Source organism: Pristiophorus japonicus, chromosome 3, assembly GCF_044704955.1.
Source record: "Pristiophorus japonicus isolate sPriJap1 chromosome 3, sPriJap1.hap1, whole genome shotgun sequence".
NCBI classification, from domain to species: domain Eukaryota; kingdom Metazoa; phylum Chordata; class Chondrichthyes; family Pristiophoridae; genus Pristiophorus; species Pristiophorus japonicus.
Window position 1 is genome coordinate 116,118,665 of NC_091979.1, and position 18,488 is coordinate 116,137,152.

At 42.1% G+C, this 18,488-nt stretch overlaps 1 protein-coding gene across 1 annotated transcript in view; it reads right to left on the reverse strand.

The window, feature by feature from the left end:
* Positions 1-2,350: 2,350 nt before the first annotated feature.
* LOC139254319 (transcription factor Sp3-like) overlaps positions 2,351-18,488 on the reverse strand; it is a 62,740-nt gene continuing 46,602 nt past the window's right edge. Inside the window, exon 6 of the mRNA XM_070873661.1 lies at positions 2,351-4,668. Coding sequence (XP_070729762.1) covers positions 4,340-4,668 — 329 coding nt within the window. The 3' untranslated portion in view covers positions 2,351-4,339. The remainder of the gene's footprint in view (positions 4,669-18,488) is intronic.

Genomic DNA, 18,488 nt, shown 5'->3' on the forward strand with positions numbered 1-18,488 from the left:
GAGTGCAGTCCCACCCAGCTGAACGACAGTGGAGAGGCATTGGAGGAGAGTGTGGTCAACTGTGTCAAAGGCTGTACAGGTTGAAAAGGATGAGGAGGGATAATTTACCTGTCAATCACATAGGATGCTATTTGTGACAGAGCTGTTTTGATACGATGGAAGGGACGGAAATCTGATTCTATCCATCTAGATCTTGGTTTGCTTTTGTTCTGGCCGCCTTGAACTGCGTCGCAACTTTAAATTTGTGCATTTGTACTCCTAGATCTCTAGTCCTCTTCCCCATTTAGATTATTTTCCAAGTAATGTTACTTCCTTATTGTTCTTACCAAAATGGAGTACCTCACATTGAAATTGATTTGCCAAATCTCATTGGTTAAGATTGCACCGTTCACTGAGGTCCCAGATGTCCATTGCGCTGCAAACATTTTCTGAACTGAAAAGGTACAGAAAAAGTCTAATGAAGCACGCCACGAGATGTCCCACTCCAGCAAGATCCTGCCCTGAATTACTTAGAAGATTAAAATAAAATCCAATTTAGATATAGACTAACTTCATGGTATTGAGTTCAATAAATTACAACGCCTCAAACTTGAAATGTTTAAGCGCTATTACAGAAAGCTAAAAATTTCTAGGGGCCGAAATTGTCCCTTTTTAAAAAGAGCCATAACCGCCTAAGGCGGTAACGGGTCGGTAACCACCTACTGCTCAGAAGGTGCCGACATTTGAGAAATTGCTGTCCTTTATTTTGGTGGTGGTGCATGCTACCACCTTGCCCGTGTCCTGACCCCTACTAGTGGTTTAGTGTCAGTAACACACATTAGTAATGCATTTATCACTTGTGGCAAGAATACATTACAATATATTTGAGTGATTGCATGGTTGGCACTGATCACAAACTTGAATAGTACAGGGGGTCTCAAACTCTCTGCTTCGGTTTTTAAAATTCCTCAGAACCCCTGCAACACAAGTATTTTTTGCTGTATAAAAATATTTCACTTATTTAATGTGAAACTTGTTGCTGGTGTTGAGCGACAATTCTATCAAGATGCGGTGTTCTTGAATATTACTGAGTAAGAATATAAGATCACAAGGATTAGGAGCGACCCCTTAATCTGAGACTACACCCCCCTAGTTCTAGACTCTCCAGCTAAGGGAAACCTCTCAGCATCTACCCTGCCAAGCCACCTCAGAGTAGAGGAATACAAGCAGGATTATTGTTGTCAAACTAGGGAGTGCCCAAGTTCATTTCCCCAATCATACTATCCCTCATGACACAATTTTTATCTTTGATAAAGATAGGGAAAACACCAAAGTTACTCTATGGGTATGAATTACCAAAGCCGGCTACATTAATTTGTGCTCACACCATTAAGTCGGGGCATGATTAATATGCAGAATCAATATGCCAACTCCAGGATCTGGACTGCATTATCACCCCCACCTGGGTGACAAATCAGGCTCAAGTCACCCATCCAGGCCCAAAACAAAATAAATGAACTGCTAGCAGGTGTGACATTCCAGTTAAGATCGGCATTTGAATGAAATTATTAAGTTTGAATTGTATTCGCAAACAAGCACCCCGCAACCCAAGAAAAGACCTGCTGGTCGATTTTAGTTTATGAAACTGATAACTTCCCGTTTGAAACGAGGTGTTAAAGGGGCTTTTATATGCATGATCGTGACTGGGTGCCAGTGCTTTGTGCGCACCTCACTCCTAAGTGGTTCTTCATCGCTACTCTCTGCTTTGACGGGAGGAGCCTGGACGACTCCGATTCAATGCGCTGCAAGTCTGTCCGGAAAAAGACAGTAGTTTCAGCCATCCAGAAGAACAGTTGTGTCTCAAACTTTGCTTGTGTGAACCATTCCCACTTCCGACTGTACTCAACTTTCTTTTACTAATTGTTTCAAAATCACAAGACCTTTGTTTTCCTGCTTCCAACTCAATTTCTTCAGTTCTTGTGTGTGTGTATTACTAATTATAAATTGCTGAGATTCAACTCCACCAGGGAAATATTGCTCAGCATTGGTTTTGGCAGACCCCTTGAAACCTTCTCCGGTTGAGAATCCCTGTAATAGTACAACAAAAACAAAAAAAAAGGTTTGTACTTATGATAACAAGCAAGGCAAGTAAACTTAATATGAAGTGTCTAATTTTAGCTATTTGCAAGTTACCTATTGGAACTAGTTTTACAAAGTTAGATTGTTTTTCCTCCTCTTAAATGGGTATGACAAAGATAAACTGATAATTGCAAAAGTCACATGTAAAAGTAAATTATACTTTGCAAATTCCAAAGGAGAAACAAAATACTTGTCAATTAATGTAGACTCCTGTTTTAACAGCTTTTTAATAATGAAAATTTAAATAAGGTCAGCAAATTTAGTATAAATCTTATTAAAATGCTAATAAAGTATTTATACATTTTGAAGGAACATTAAGCCTAGACACAATTTCCACATGGCAATGTATATATTTTTTTATTGAATTTAAAATCAAATTTCATCATTGTTTCAAAAGACCACTTAACTTTTTTGGGAGGGGAGGGAAGAGGAGGGAGAGACAGGGAGAACAATATGATCTAAATTAGCTCTAAAATGCAAAGAAAACGGCTCAACCTATTTAAAACATTAACAATTTTTTTTAATGCAGTAGGTCACTACAAAAACGGTACTATCCATTATATATTTTCACATGTAACACACTTTACCCCAACTGTTGGCACTTGCACATAACACATCTTAGTTTGAGGCCCATTTTCCCAATGCAAGTTGATATACAGAAGAAAAAAAAATTACTGCAATTAACTATATTTGAACTGCAAATATCACTGTGGGGAAACCTCAAAGGTCTTGAGTCCTATATTAAAATACAATGCACAATGTATGCTTTTTGGAGAGTTCTAGATAATCAAATCATCTTTACTAAAGAGTAATTGAATTAAAAATAGAAACAATGATCAAGTGACTCATAGTATAAACATTTTTCTATATTTGTTTTTATGCACACAATACTACTTTACCATAGGGATAATGCTGCATCACATGACACTGAATCCTTTCATTGTAGCGGCTCCTCAAATGATTAGAACCAAAAAGTATTGAAACCACAATTCATTTCAGTTGGTTCATCAAAGTTGGTTTATATTGTAATTTGAATGTTTATTCTGCACATTTGATTTCATTACAAAAAAAAGGACAAAACAGTTAAAAATAAATTTCAAAAGGGTACAAACCACGAGGTGATGCAGTACTTATTTTTTTTAAAACTGGCACAAGGTGTCTCCAGTATATTCTGGAGCAAAGTGCAACAGTGATATTTAATAGTACTGCATGTCTGGAGGCAAGAGCTGTCACCCCAGGGGTTTGGAAAGAAAAATAAAACAGTCAAATGGTAGCATCTTTACCACCATTTCTGTGGTGCTGAAATGATGATTGAGATTAAATAGTTAAGCATTACCTTCTGTAGCCTTAACAAATACATAAAAATACAAACTGAATATATATATGCGCAACAAACAGTTACGGTAAAAACTTGAATATAGAAAATTACAAAGGGTAAATGCACAAGGATCTGCAATGTGTCAAAGAAGCTTCAGGTAATAGATACTTTGAAACTTCAAGGTTAATTATAATCAACACATTCGGTCATTTGGCAGATGACCCTTAACATTAGCAAAAAAAAAAAATGGCTTTTAATAAATTGAAAAAATAGATTAAGACTTCAGTTCCCATTTTTACAATATTCCTCTTTTATAAAGAGCTTAGTGATACACAGAAATGCATACTTTCACACTTAAATGACAAACAGCTAGTTTACTAATCAGCTCATAGAATGCAGACCATCAGTTACTCTTATGGTTGAAATATGCTTATTTGTATCAGAAAATGAAATGTATTGAATTAGAAAATTGCTATGAAATTTAATAGAAAACAGATTTATCACAATAAATTGTGTCCAAGATGTACATACCAATAACTTTCTCATTCTGGACTGTGTCATCCCCAAACCTTTTAATTTTCAAGATTCCCCATCAGTCTTGCATAGCTATTTCCCTGTGTTTAGAATCTATCATCATGAGTGCTATTTTTGAAAAATTGCTACATGTGGTGAGTATCTGCAAAATGTACATGCAACATTGCCAGTGTTCAATAGATATATGAATACTGTATTACAAATACATAGAAAATAAGGCATTTTAGTGACATTTGTCACTTTTCCATAATACATGAAATTTTACCACACTGATAAAAAGACTGCAGAAAAAGCTTAAAATTTACTAGCCTTTTGCTCCATTATAAAATCACTAACACATTGTACTGTTTTTTCTATAAACTGTGTTTTTTAGTCCATACAGTCATCCCCACCAATAGTGACTAACTGTATATCAGTATTATGTAACATTTCTTCAGTATTTGCACCATCAGAATGGTCAGTTCCAATCCCTTCCATATGGCCTTGCTGAATGTTTGCTATTACAGGTGACATAATAGTTCCTCCTGAAGTAAGGATACCAACATCAGAGGCAGATGTCACTTCCATTGATGATATAGCTGCACTGTTGTGGCTGGAAAGGTTGCCCCTCTTGTTCTGATGTGTTTTGATGTGCTTTGAAAGATGGTCACTTCTTATAAAGCGCTTGGAGCATTCTGGACAGACAAATTTTTTCTCACCTACAGGGTATAGATTCAGAAAATGTAATTAAAAAAAACTCAAATATTAGAATTTATATTTCACAAAATCAGGACGTCCTAAAGCGCTTTACCACCAATGAGGTACTTTTGAAGCGAAGCCACTGAAATGTAGGAAATGCGGCAGCCAATTTACGCAAGATCTAAAGATTAGGCATGTACAAAGTATGTGAAAGTTAATTTGTGAAATCCTTTGCAGCTTGGTGCTCTTCTGTCTATAACTAATTCTGATAAACTAAACATTAATCTTAACAAAAATACTACTTTAACATACTAAAACTTTTACATCTGCATGCCATTCCTTTCAACAGTTTCCATTATAAATTCCTTTATCCACATGATATCCTTCTATCCATGGTGATATTGTAGTGCAGTTGTGTCTTCCAGATCCTCAGCCTGTGCTGGAGAGACTTCTGTGTTCCAACTAACTGTTTCCCAAATTACTGAGAATTTTATTTAACTATAAATATAAAATAAAATTTCAAAATAGGCACAGAATGAACTTAAAAATGACAATTAAATTACACTCATGTGCTCAAATCTAATTATTCCCAACTGATAACCCAGTTTCATTCAAAGATTACACTTGGTCTTGCCTCAATGTGTGCAAAACAGGAAATCAACGTGTTTACAGCCGTATACGAGCAAGACAATCCTTGCAAGGTGCTGGAATCTGAAAGAAAAACAGAAAATGCTGGAAATCTCAGCAGGTCAAGCAGCATCTATGGAGAGAAAGAGTTAACTCATGCATTTTTACTTTATTGAGGTTAACAGACGATTGAGAGAAAATAAGTGTACATAAAACTTTACAAAGTAGGCAAGTTTAACCATTGGTCTTTCACCTCTGAAATGTGAGTTCAAATTCAGCTCAGATGGACATGAAAACATCCTGCATTTTGTGTGAAATATTGCCCCTAAATTGGAAATTTCACTCAGATAGGCCTAAGTGGGAAACGTAGAAATGTCACACTAGTGCTCTTCTTCTAAACTGGGACGGAGGAAAATTGTTGGTCGAGTGTAGAGGACTGAGGGAGTGCTGAACTTGTCTTTCGGATGAGACGTTAAACCGAGGCCCACTCTCTCAGGTGGATGTAAAAGATCCCATGGCACTATTTCGAAGAGGAGCAGGGAAGTTATCCCTGGTGGCCTGGCCAATATCTATCCATCAATCAACATAACAAAAAAACATTATCTGGTCATTATCGCATTGCTATTTGTGGGAGCTTGCAGTACGCAAATTGGCTGCTGCGTTTCCCACATTACAACAGTGACTATATTCCAAAAGTACTTAACTGGCTGTAAAATGCTTTCAGACATCCGGTGGTCGTGAAAGGTGCTATATAAATGCAAGTCTTTCAAGTCTTTGAGTTTGATGCTGAAAGTGTTCAATTTTCCTTAATAAATGAGATCTATAACAACTTAAATGGAACAAAAAAACAAATGCGTTCAAAATACTTTTCAATAAACTAGCTAGATTGAAAAGCTATCATGTTTGCACACTACACTGCATATGGATTTGTAAGTTAGATTACCTATTTTGTAGAATCTTATTAATTCTTCGAATGATATGGATCTTGTGTTCTGGGTAAAATCACTTGCCATGCATGCACGCGTGCACACACACACACATACAATCGTCATGCCATTGTAGAGGAGCAGTACTGCACAGGAGATTCCACTTCCACACTGCACAACACCTCAGTGCCAATATCATAGCATTAGTTCATTTTGACCTGAAGCTCAACAGAAATTAATTACCTCTATTCAACTTATCCCCTCCCCCAAATAAGTATAATGTGCAGGGCTTGTGTGAATGCATTGGTGGGATTGCAAGAGAAGGATAATTGCAGAATGAGACCTTATTGTTCATCTTTAGCAAACATGCTCCACACACCAACATACTAAAGTACAATTCAGTTGGTGTGGCCCCCATGAAGGAATTAACACCATTGCTCAGGACCAATCTGTTAAATACATTGTCAAGTGCTGCAGTTAATGCTAGACAGTATTCTTTAATAAGTATGCGAGGAATGTGGAGTCTTACAGATGGAATCAATTAAAACCCAACTAAGTGCCAGGAACCATTTGTGGAATTGGCGGTATGGTCTTTAACCTGCCCTAGGACCTACAGGAAAATGGCTTAACACTGCAGGGTAAGATGCAAGAATGCCAGATCTCTCAGCTGCTCTACAGCAAGTGCTTGTATTTCACTGACACCAACATTTCAGAATTGTCCTTAACTCATGTTAAAACAAGCTTGAAATGCAGGAATTTTAACAAGCCCTAAATGAGCAGCCTTGAATAGTTTACATAAAATAGTACACCAGATTATCTGTTAACACAGTGGTTTTCAAACTGGTTATGTGGGGACCCCCTGAAGATATTGATACTTCTTGGACTTGTTGTCCAAGCTTCTCAAAGACAGTGACAGCTATTGAGGAAAACAGCCATTATTGCAGAAAACTAACAGCAACAGAAGTAATATGCTGGTTGCAAACACTGAAATTTGGATGACCTCAAATTCCCAGAAAGCCCTCAAACTCCCATTTCAAAAACCTGTGCTTAATTATCCAAACACAAACGGGTTACCAGTCTGAAATATAGGCCCCAAGTTTCCACACGATAAAAAACGGGCGCCCCTCCGAGCTGGAGTAGGCCATTCGGCCCTTTGAGCCTGCATCGCCATTCAATGAGTTCATGGCTGAACATGCAACTTCAGTACCCCATTCCTGCTTTCTCACCATACCCCTTGATTCCCCCTAGTAGTAAGGACTACATCTAACTCCCTTTTGAATATATTTAGTGAATTGGCCTCAACAACTTTCTGTGGTAGAGAATTCCACAGGTTCACCACTCTCTGGGTGAAGAAGTTTCTCCTCATCTCGGTCCTAAATGGCTTACCCCTTATCCTTAGACTGTGACCCCTGGTTCTGGACGTCCCCAACATTGGAAACATTCTTCCTGTATCTAACCTGTCATAATTTTAAACGTTTCTATGAGATCCCCTCTCATTCTTCTGAACTCCAGTGAATACAAGCCCAGTTGATCCAGGCTTTCTTGATATGTCAGTCCCGCCATCCCGGGAATCAGTCTGGTGAACCTTCGCTGCACTCCCTCAATAGCAAGAATGTCCTTCCTCAAGTTAGGAGACCAAAACTGTACACAATACTCCAGGTGTGGCCTCACCAAGGCCCTGTACAACTGTAGCAACACCTACCTGCCCCTGTGCTCAAATCCCCTCGCTATGAAGGCCAACATGCCATTTGCTTTCTTAACTGCCTGCTGTACCTGCATGCCAACCTTCAATGACTGATGTACCATGACACCCAGGTCTCATTGCACCTCCCCTTTTCCTAATCTGTCACCATTCAGATAATAGTCTGTCTCTCTGTTTTTACCACCAAAGTGGATAACCTCACATTTATCCACATTATATTTCATCTGCCATGCATTTGCCCACTCACCTAACCTATCCAAGTCACTCTGCAGCCTAATAGCATCCTCCTCGCAGCTCACACTGCCACCCAACTTAGTGTCATCCACAAATTTGGAGATACTACATTTAATCCCCTCGTCTAAATCATTAATGTACAATGTAAACAGCTGGGGCCCCAGCACAGAACCTTGCGGTACCCCACTAGTCACTGCCTGCCATTCTGAAAAGTACCCATTTACTCCTACTCTTTGCTTCCTGTCTGACAACCAGTTCTCAATCCATGTCAGTACACTACCCCCAATCCCATGTGCTTTAACTTTGCACATTAGATTGGGGCAGGCCATATTAGATTTAATAATGAGCAATGAGCATTTTAGTTAACATCCAAACAATACATGAACATTTATCTAATAGCGTAGCGTTTGAAAGGGAGGAACGCGAAACAGCCAAGATTCTAGACTGAGGCAAGGTCGGCTTCAATGCGACAAGACAGACTGTCGACAGTAAAGTGGGCAAATCTGTTCATCGATAAAACGACAAAAGATGAGTGGGAGGTGTTCAAAAAAGCATGTGATACAAAACCAGTTTATAACCCAAAGGGACAAGAACTCCATTTGCCAAAAAAGTGTCATGGATGACTAAAGAGGTAAAGGACAACATAAAACTAAAAGAAAAAACATTCAAGAATGCAAAAATTGGCACAGATCCTGGCAACTAGGAGAAATAAAAAGGTGCCAAACAGAGCTACAAAAGGGGAATATGAAGAGAAACTTGCAAGGGATGTCAAAATCAATACAAAAACTTAGAAGATGGCATGCTGGACATCCCAAGGAGACTTAATATTGAAACAGGGATGGGGACTCACCAAAATTAACGGAAGCAAAACAATAATGAAAACAATAAATGGCACTAAAGTGCAACATCCCAGGGTTTTAAAGGAAGTAGGTGGAAAATATTGCAGATTCGCTAAATATAATCTCCCAAAGTTCTCGATTCTGGAATTGTTCCTATAGACTGGAAAATTGCACAGGTTTCTCCGCAATTTAAAGAAAGATGAGAAGGGGAAACCAGGGAATTATAGCCCACCATCTGTTGTCGGGAAATCACTCATCTATAATTAAGGATAGAGTGACTGAACACTTTACAAATCTATGCTGACTCTCCTTGATTAGCTGAAAATTTTCAAAGTCTTGGCTGACAAGCCTGATTTAATTTTTTGAAGAGGTGACAAAAGTAGTGGATAGGGTAATGTCTATGGATGTTATTGATATGGACTTCCAGAAGGCATTTGATAAAGTTCCTCATAAGAGACTGTTAGCTAAAGTTGAAGTTCATGGAATTGAAGGCAAATTATTGACCTGGTTAGGAAATTGGCGGTGAGTAGGTATAATGGGCAGGTGCTCTAATTGGCAGGACATGACTAGTGATGTGCCGCAAGGATCTGTGCTGGGACTCAATTATTCACCATATTTATTAACGGTTTAAGATGATGGGATAGAAAGCCAGATATCTAAATTTGCTGATGACACAAAGGGATCAATTTTCCTCAAAGCATTTTTTGGCGTAGTTGAAGAGTTACGCCTGATTTTTTGGGGCCCAAGTATGCCAAAAATAAAATGTTGCAAATTTCCCCGTTGCATCTCTTCATTTTGGTGTGGCCTAACCCGACCTTTAGTTTTGGAGGTGGAGCCTTGATCTACACCAAAAAGATCGGGCTGCCATGGTAACCAGGGATACAATGTGAGCTGAGGCTGCAAAGTGAAGCATTCAGCCAGCTCCCAACACACATTAAAAGAAATGAAAAACATATAACAGCAACTTATCTCCAACCACCCCCCCGCCGCACCGCTCCCCAGACAGAGAGAACACCGGGGACCAAGAATGGGACCGACTACCTTCGGGCGGGGTTGGAGACAAGTTGCTGCTGTGCGTTTTTCAATTCTTTCAGTGTGTCCAGGCATCTCCTGCGCAGCTTTCCTTGCCTGCGCTGATTTCCTTAACTGTAGGGAAGATTTTTCAGGACAGGCCACATTCGCTGGCCTAATCAGAACTAGAGTAACTTTCAGCTGTCCAAACTCCCTAAATGGCCAGAATTGCCATGGGTGGCTGGTTCCACCTGCTTTGGGTGAAAAAAAAACTGACTTAAAAAATTCATAACTGAGTTGGGGAAACTGGGGTTTTTAAGTTAGGCCAGAAAAAGCAGCCTGCTCCAAAAAAAACCAGCGCAAATACGAGGGAAAATTGAGCCCATGGAAAGGGCCCAATTTTGGCCATGACTTGCACCAATTTTTTGGGAGTAAGTTGTTTTTTCTGGCCCAAGTTAAAAAATGCCATTTTCCCCCAAAGATTTCCTCCAAAGTCAGTTAAAAACGATTTTTTTTTTTTAGGTCCGTGTTTCCCCCCCCCCCCCCCCCCATCCTCCCTCCCCAGACACTTACACCATTTGGCCATTTCTGTCACTTTGGCCAGCAAAAACTTACTCCAAATCGACTTAGGTCAGCGTATGTGGCCAGCTCTGAAAAACCTTGCGGGCAGTGAAGAAAAAGCAGCGCACATTCGGTAGACATTAGAACATAAGAACATAAGAATTAGGAACAGGAGTAGGCCATCTAGCCCCTCGAGCCTGCTCCGCCATTCAATAAGATCATGGCTGATCTGGCCGTGGACTCAGCTCCACTGACCCGCCCGCTCCCTGTAACCCTTAATTGCCTTATTGGTTAAAAATCCATCTATCTGTGACTTGAATACATTCAATGAGCTAGCCTCAACTGCTTCCTTGGGCAGAGAATTCCACAGATTCACAACCCTCTGGAAGAAGAAATTCCTTCTCAACTCGGTTTTAAATTGGTTCCCCCGTATTTTGAGGCTGTGCCCCCTAGTTCTGGTCTCCCCTACCAGTGGAAACAACCTCGCTGCCTCTATCTTGTCTATCCCTTTCATTATTTTAAATGTTTCTATAAGATCACCCCTCATCCTTCTGAAGTCCAACGAGTAAAGACCCAGTCTACTCAATCTATCATCATAAGGTAACCCCCTCATCTCCGGAATCAGCCTAGTGAATCGTCTCTGTACCCCCTCCAAGGCTAGTATATCCTTCCTGAAGTAAGGTGACCAAAACTGCACGCAGTACTCCAGGTGCGGCCTCACCAATATCGTATACAGTTGCAGCAGGATCTCCCTGCTTTTGTACTCCATCCCTCTCGCAATGAAGGCCAACATTCCATTCGCCTTCCTGATTACCTGCTGCACCTGCAAACTAACTTTTTGGGATTCATGCACAGCACAGCTCCGACCGAGTAGGTAACCGTCAGTTCCTCGTTGAGACAGGTGAGTATCCCCGCTTGTCACGTGGGAGACCGGGGTTCAATTCCCCGACGGGGAGGCAGTTGTTTCAAAACGTTGAATTTCTCTAAAAGAGTTTCATGCACAGCCCAGGTCGGGTGGCACGGTTTAATGTTTTATGTTTTATAGGTAGACTCTAAAAGAGTTTCATGCACAAGGACCCCCAGGTCCCTCTGCACTTCAGCATGTTGTAATTTCTCCCCATTCAAGTAATATTCCCTTTTACTGTTTTTTTTCCCCTAAGGTGGATGACTTCACACTTTCCGACATTGTATTCCATCTGCCAAACCTTAGCCCATTCGCTTAACCTATCCAAATCTCTTTGCAGCCTCTGTGTCCTTGACACAACCCGCTTTCCCACTAATCTTTGTCTCATCTGCAAATTTTGTTACACGACACTCTATCCCCTCTTCCAGGTCATCTATGTATATTGTAAACAGTTGTGGTCCCAGCACCGATCCGTGGCACACCATTAACCACCGATTTCCAACCCGAAAAGGACCCATTTATCCCGACTCTCTGCTTTCTGTTCGCCAGCCAATTCTCTATCCATGCTAATACATTTCCTCTTACTCCGGATACCTCTATCTTCTGCAGTAACCTTTTGTGTGGCACCTTATCGAAAGACTTTTGAAAATCTAAATACACCATATCCATCGGTACACCTCTATCCACCATGCTCGTTATATCCTCAAAGAATTCCAGTAAATTAAACATGATTTCCCCTTCATGAATCCATGCTGCGTCTGCTTGATTGCACTATTCCTATCTAGATGTCCCGCTATTTCTTCCTTAATGATCGTTTCAAGCATTTTCCCCACTACAGATGTTAAACTAACCGGCCTATAGTTACCTGCCTTTTGTCTGCCCCCTTTTTTAAACAGAGGCGTTACATTAGCTGCTTTCCAATCCGCTAGTACCTCCCCAGAATCCAGAGAATTTTGGTAGATTATAACGAATGCATCTGCTAGAACTTCCGCCATCTCTTTTAATACCCTGGGACACATTTCATCAGGACCAGGGGACTTGTCTACCTCGAGTCCCATTAGCCTGTCCAGCACTACCCCCCTAGTGATGGTGATTGTCTCAAGGTCCTCCCTTCCCACATTCCTGTGACCAGCAATTTTTGGCATGGTTTTTGTATCTTCCACTGTGAAGACCAAAGCAAAATAATTGTTTAAGGTCTCAGCCATTTCTACATTTCCCATTATTAAATCCCCCTTCTCATCTTCTAAGGGACCAACATTTACTTTAGTCACTCTCTTCCGTTTTATATATCGGTAAAGGTTTTTACTATCTGTTTTTATGTTTTGCGCAAGCTTACTTTCATAATCTATCTTTCTTTTCTTTATTGCTTTCTTAGTCATTCTTTGCTTTCGTTTAAAATTTTCCCAATCTTCTAGTTTCCCACTAACCTTGGCCACCTTATACGCATTGGTTTTTAAATTGATACTCTCCTTTATTTCCTTGGTTATCCACGGCTGGTTATCCCTTCTCTTACCACCCTTCTTTTTCACTGGAATATATTTTTGTTGAGCACTATGAAAGAGCTCCTTTAAAAGTCCTCCACTGTTCCTCAATTGTGCCACCGTTTAGTCAGTGTTTCCAGTCTACTTCAGCCAACTCTGCCCTCATCCCACTGTAGTCCCCTTTGTACGCATAGTACGCTTGTTTGAGACACTACTTCCTCACCCTCAATCTGTATTACAAATTCAACCATACTGTGATCACTCATTCCGAGAGGATCTTTTACTAGGAGATTGTTTATTTTTCCTGTCTCATTACACAGGACCAGATCTAAGATAGCTTGCTCCCTTGTTGGTTCTGTAACATATTGTTCCAAGAAACAATCCCGTATGCATTCTATGAATTCCTCCTCCAGGCTACCCCGTGCGATTTGATTTGACCAATCGATATGTAGGTTAAAATCCCCCATGACTACTACCGTTCCTTTTTCACATGCCTCCATTATTCCCTTGATTATTGCCCGCCCCACCGTGAAGTTATTATTTGGGGGCCTATAAACTACGCCCACCAGTGACTTTTTCCCCTTACTATCTCTAATCTCCACCCACAATGATTTAACATTTTGTTCATTCGAGCCATCATCATCATCTCTCACAACTGCCCTGATATCATCCTTTATTAACAGAGCTACCCCACCTCCTTTCCCTTCTTGTCTATCTTTCCAAATCGTCAGATACCCCTGTATGTTTAATTCCCAGTCTTGGCCACCCTGCAACCATGTTTCTGTAATGGCCACCAAATCATACCCATTTGTAATGATTTGTGCCATCAACTCCTCATTTACTTTATTTCAAATGCTGCGTGCGTTTAGGTAGAGTGTTTTAATACTAGTTTTTAAACCATGATTTTTAGTTTTGACCCCTCCTGCAGCCCCTTTATATTCAGTGGCCCTTTTTGTTTTTTGCCTTAGGTTTCTCTGCCCTCCACTTTTACTCATCTCCTTTCTGTCTTTTGCTTTTGTCTCCTTTTTGTTTCCCTCTGTCTCCCTGCATTGGTTCCCATCCCCCTGCCATATTTGTTTAACTCCTCCGCAACAGCACTAGCAAACATTCCCCCCCCCCCCCCCCCCCCCGAGGACATTGGTTCCGGTCCTGCCCAGGTGCAGACCGTCTGGTTTGTACTGGTCCCACCTCCCCCGGAACCGATTCCAATGCCCCAGGAATTTGAATCTCTCCCTTCTGCACCACTGCTCAGGCCACGTATTCATCTGAGCTATCCTACGCTTCCTATTCTGACTAGCACGTGGCACTGGTAGCAATCCCGAGATTACTACTTTTGAGGTCCTACGTTTTTATTTAGCTCCTAGCTCCTTAAATTCGTCTCGTAGGACCTCATCCCTTTTTTTAACCTATATCGTTGGTACCAATGTGCACCACGACAACTGGCTGTTCACCCTCCCTTTTCAGAGTGTCCTGCACCCGCTCCGAGACATCCTTGACCCTTGCACCAGGGAGGCAACATACCATCCTGGAGTCTCGGTTGCGGCCGAAGAAACGCCTATCTATTCCCCTTACAATCAAATCCCCTATTAGGGTAGGAAGGGAACTGGAGAGGACCAAACATTGCAAGGAAAAGCTCAAACAATTAAAATGCTAATAAAAATGAAGTAAATCCTACCGGAGAAATGTGAGCTGCTGGCCGTGATATCATGGGGGGGGGGGGGGGGGGGGGGGGAGGTGGAGGAGGAAGAGCGAGAGAGCGATAGATAGATAATGCTGGTACACAAAACACTCTTTCTCTCTCCCCCCTCCTCCTCCTCCTCCTCCTCCTCTTCTTCCTCCCCCCCGCCAAAAAAACTCTCCTCCTCCTCCCAAAACTCTCCTCCTAATCCTCCGCCGCCCCCCCAAATCAAAAGTCTCAAGCAGTCACTAAATAAAAAACAGAACCGAAATCCTAACTCGCCCGGGAACTCAGCGGGCCGGCTGGCCGGTGCGGGAGGCCACTTGGCCGGGGATAGGGTGCGGCGAGATCAGGCGTCCCTTCGGCTGGGGATAGGGGCTGAGAGCATCGGGTCCTGCTCAAAGCCCACGCTGGGAGGGCAGGAGCATGCGCGCAAGTGCCGGCAGTGCTTTCTGTGCTGGCCTGTTGCTCTGCACCCCCCCCCCCCCCCCAATATCATAGACTGCACGCCATGCCACGACTCCGGGGACTTCTAAGAGCGGCCAGGATGGTGCCTCTTTTTTCTGGTGCGCTTCAGGTCAGTGCGCCGAAAAAACAGCTTGGGCATGTTGGGCCCATAGGAAGCACTGTAAGCTGTGTAAATGGAAGCATAAAATTTGATATTAATAGATTAAGCAAATGGGCAAAACTGTGGTAAATGGATTTCAATGTCGGCAAATGTGAGGTCATCTACTTTGGACCTAAAAAGGATAGAACAGAGTACAGGTGCCACGTCAAGAATCTGGAACCCTCGGGACTGAGGTCATTCCGGATTCCGATCATCTTTCGGACGTCACGAATCCGGAAACACCAGAGCCCAGCTTCGAGTATTTTTGGATTTCTGAACGTCAGAAGGGGGGGGGGGGGGGGTAGGTAATCTCCACCGAGGAGGAGCTGTTCGGGCTGGGCTCTGCCGAGGAGGAGCTGTTTGGGTCGGGCCGGCGAGGAGGCCCCCGAGGAAAGGGCAGCGGCGGCGAGCAGGGTGAGGCCAGAGATCGGGCAGCGGAGGCAGGTTCAGATTCTGGAACATTTTACCGATTCCGGACAACCCTGCCACCGATCAGACCAGATTCCAGAACCTCGACGCTGCACCTGTACTTTCTAAATAGTGAAAAACTAGGAACAGTGGAGGTCCAAGGAGACTCAGGGATCCATGTACATAGATCATTAAAATGTCATAGGTAGGTACAGAAAATAATTAAATAGGCTAATGGAATATCTAGAGGACTAAAGTACAAGAGGGTCGAAGATATGCTACAGCTATACAAAGCTCTGGAGTAGTGTGTTCAGTGCAGCATAGTTTACCAGAATGATACCTAGACTCCAAGAGTTAAATTATGAGGAAAGATTATACAAACTCGGGTTGTATTCCCTGGAAATTAGACAGTTAAAATAATAAGTTTAAGCGGAATTGATGGGGTAAATTGAAAGAGAAACTATTTCCGCTGGGTGGAGAGTCCATCGTCTAAACATTAAAGTCAAGCTTTTGAGAAGTGACATTAGGAAACACTTTTACACACAAAGTGTGGCAGAAGTTGAAACATTCTTCTGCAAACAGCAATTAATGCTAGGACAATTGTTAATTTTAAATCTGAGATTGATAGATTTTTTGTTAACCAAAGGTCGTAAGGGATATGGGTCAAAGGCCATATTGAGTTAGGTCACAGATCAGCCATGATTTCATTGAATGGCAGAACAGGCTTGAAGGACTAAATGGCCTACTCCTGTTCATATGACCCCATAGCCTCTTCATTACAAAGACCACCTACTTCCATTCTATCTTAGTCCATCTGCTGCTGAAACTCATCTACACCTTTCAGCACCAGACTCAACTATCCTGGTCAGCCTCTAAACTTTAGCTTATCCAAAACTCTGCTGCCCATATCCTATCCTCTTGCCTATCACCCCTGTTCTCACTGACCTATGTTGGCTCCTGGTCCCCCCAGTGCCCCATTTAAAAAATGTTCATCTTATGTTCAAACCCTTCCATGGGCTCGCCCGTCCCCCTTTCTGTAACCATCTCCAGTGCTACAACTCCCTACTCCCAAACAGCCTCTTCCTAGCTCCAGTCTCTTGTGCATTTCCCCTTCCTTTGAAACTAGCACTGGCACCCATCCCATCAGCTACCTTGCCTCAACCTCCCTCCTCTCCGCCCCCATTGCACCTCTTCATTTCCCTCTCCTTTAATAACCTCCTTTAAACTGAGCTTTTGGTCACCCCATCCAATATCTCCTCCTTTGGCTCTGCATCCATTTATTTTCCTCTTGCATCTCTGAACACACTTTGGTTCATTTTTCTGTAAAAGGTGCTACGTCAATGCAAGTTGAAAGCGCTACAAGAACCTGAATAAAATTATAGTGTACGACACAGAAATAGGCCATTCGGCCCAACTGGTTTATGCTCCACACGAACCTCTTCCCATCTTTCTTCATTTAACTATCAGCATATCCTTCTATTCCTTTCTCCCTCATGCGCTTACCTAGTTTCTCCCTTAAATATTATTTGCCATGACTCCCTGTATTAGTGAGTTCCATCTTCTTACCACTCTGTGTGTAAAGAAGTTTCTCCTGAATTCCTTATTGGATTTATTGATAACTATCTTATATTTATGGCCCCTAGTTTTAGTCTCCTCACAAGTGGAAACATCTTCTCTACATTTATCTCATTAAACCTCTTCATAATTTTATATTCTGACATAACTCAGCCATGTTTTTTTTTTAAAAAGAGAAAAAGGCCCTTACAAGTACATTCCCTCAGTTCTGGTATCGTCCTTGTGCATCTATTTTTGCACCTTCTCCAGTGCCTCTAAATCCTTTTTATAATAGAGTGCTCCAAGTGTGAATAGATTTAGGTTTTAAACAAATGCTGGAGATACTCCAAGATGTGAAGGAGATCACGAGACAGGACTAACCAAATTAAAAGATCACCGCAGTAACCTTTTCTATTGTGCTATTATTAGAGGGAGCAACGTGCGGCGGCATGCCACTTCAGGGAGCAGCGGTGCTGTTGCAGGAGGGAGATAGCTGATTGGAGCGCGGGCAGGTACAGCAGGAGCAGCGAGGTCAGGCGAAGGAGTGGCAAGAGTTTGTAGAGGGATGTGATCGGAGCCCAGGAGAGGCGAGAGTTTGGGGCCCAGGAGAGGCAAGAGCCCAGGGGTAGCACGGGCCAGCCACACTGCGATATGTGCGCGCACTAGGTCCGTGCAGCAGAGCTGGTCTCCAGTCGTCTTGGTTAATCCTTGCCACTGGACCAAGACCGAGCTCTGTCAAGCCCATGTGGTGGCTGGTGTGCACAGGCATCTTCCATCCTTCAGGATGTAGTTCGGGATCTGGAATATTAGGTCCTTCATTGAAACACCTGTGAACTCATCCCTTTTCGGCGTGGAAGCAAGTCATCCTCGTTTCGAGGAACCGCCTATGATGGCGTTATTATCTCTGCCCTGAGATTCTAATCAAGGTATCTACTATAGAAAAGGGAAAATCCTTGACCTAACAATGAAGGGAGCAGATCTCTGCTGCCCGACAATCAAATCCTACCCCTGCTCATTTGTCTTTTGCTCATCACAAGGATGTCCAAGAACCAGTTTTCATGGTTAATAAAGAGTCACCAATATTACTTTTGCCCTTTCTACTCATGTCTTTTGAAGTACTCATGAGATCAGGCAGAACAGAAAATAGACATGGGAATTTATTTGCTCAGAAAAAGATGCTGCCCAGCATATGACAGAAAAAAACCAGGGAAGCAAATCGATCTATCTCTGTGCAGCCCCAATGCCGACACCCCGCCAGGTGCATTTTCCACTTACAAGAGTAAATTGTGCGATGACCAAATTTGCCAC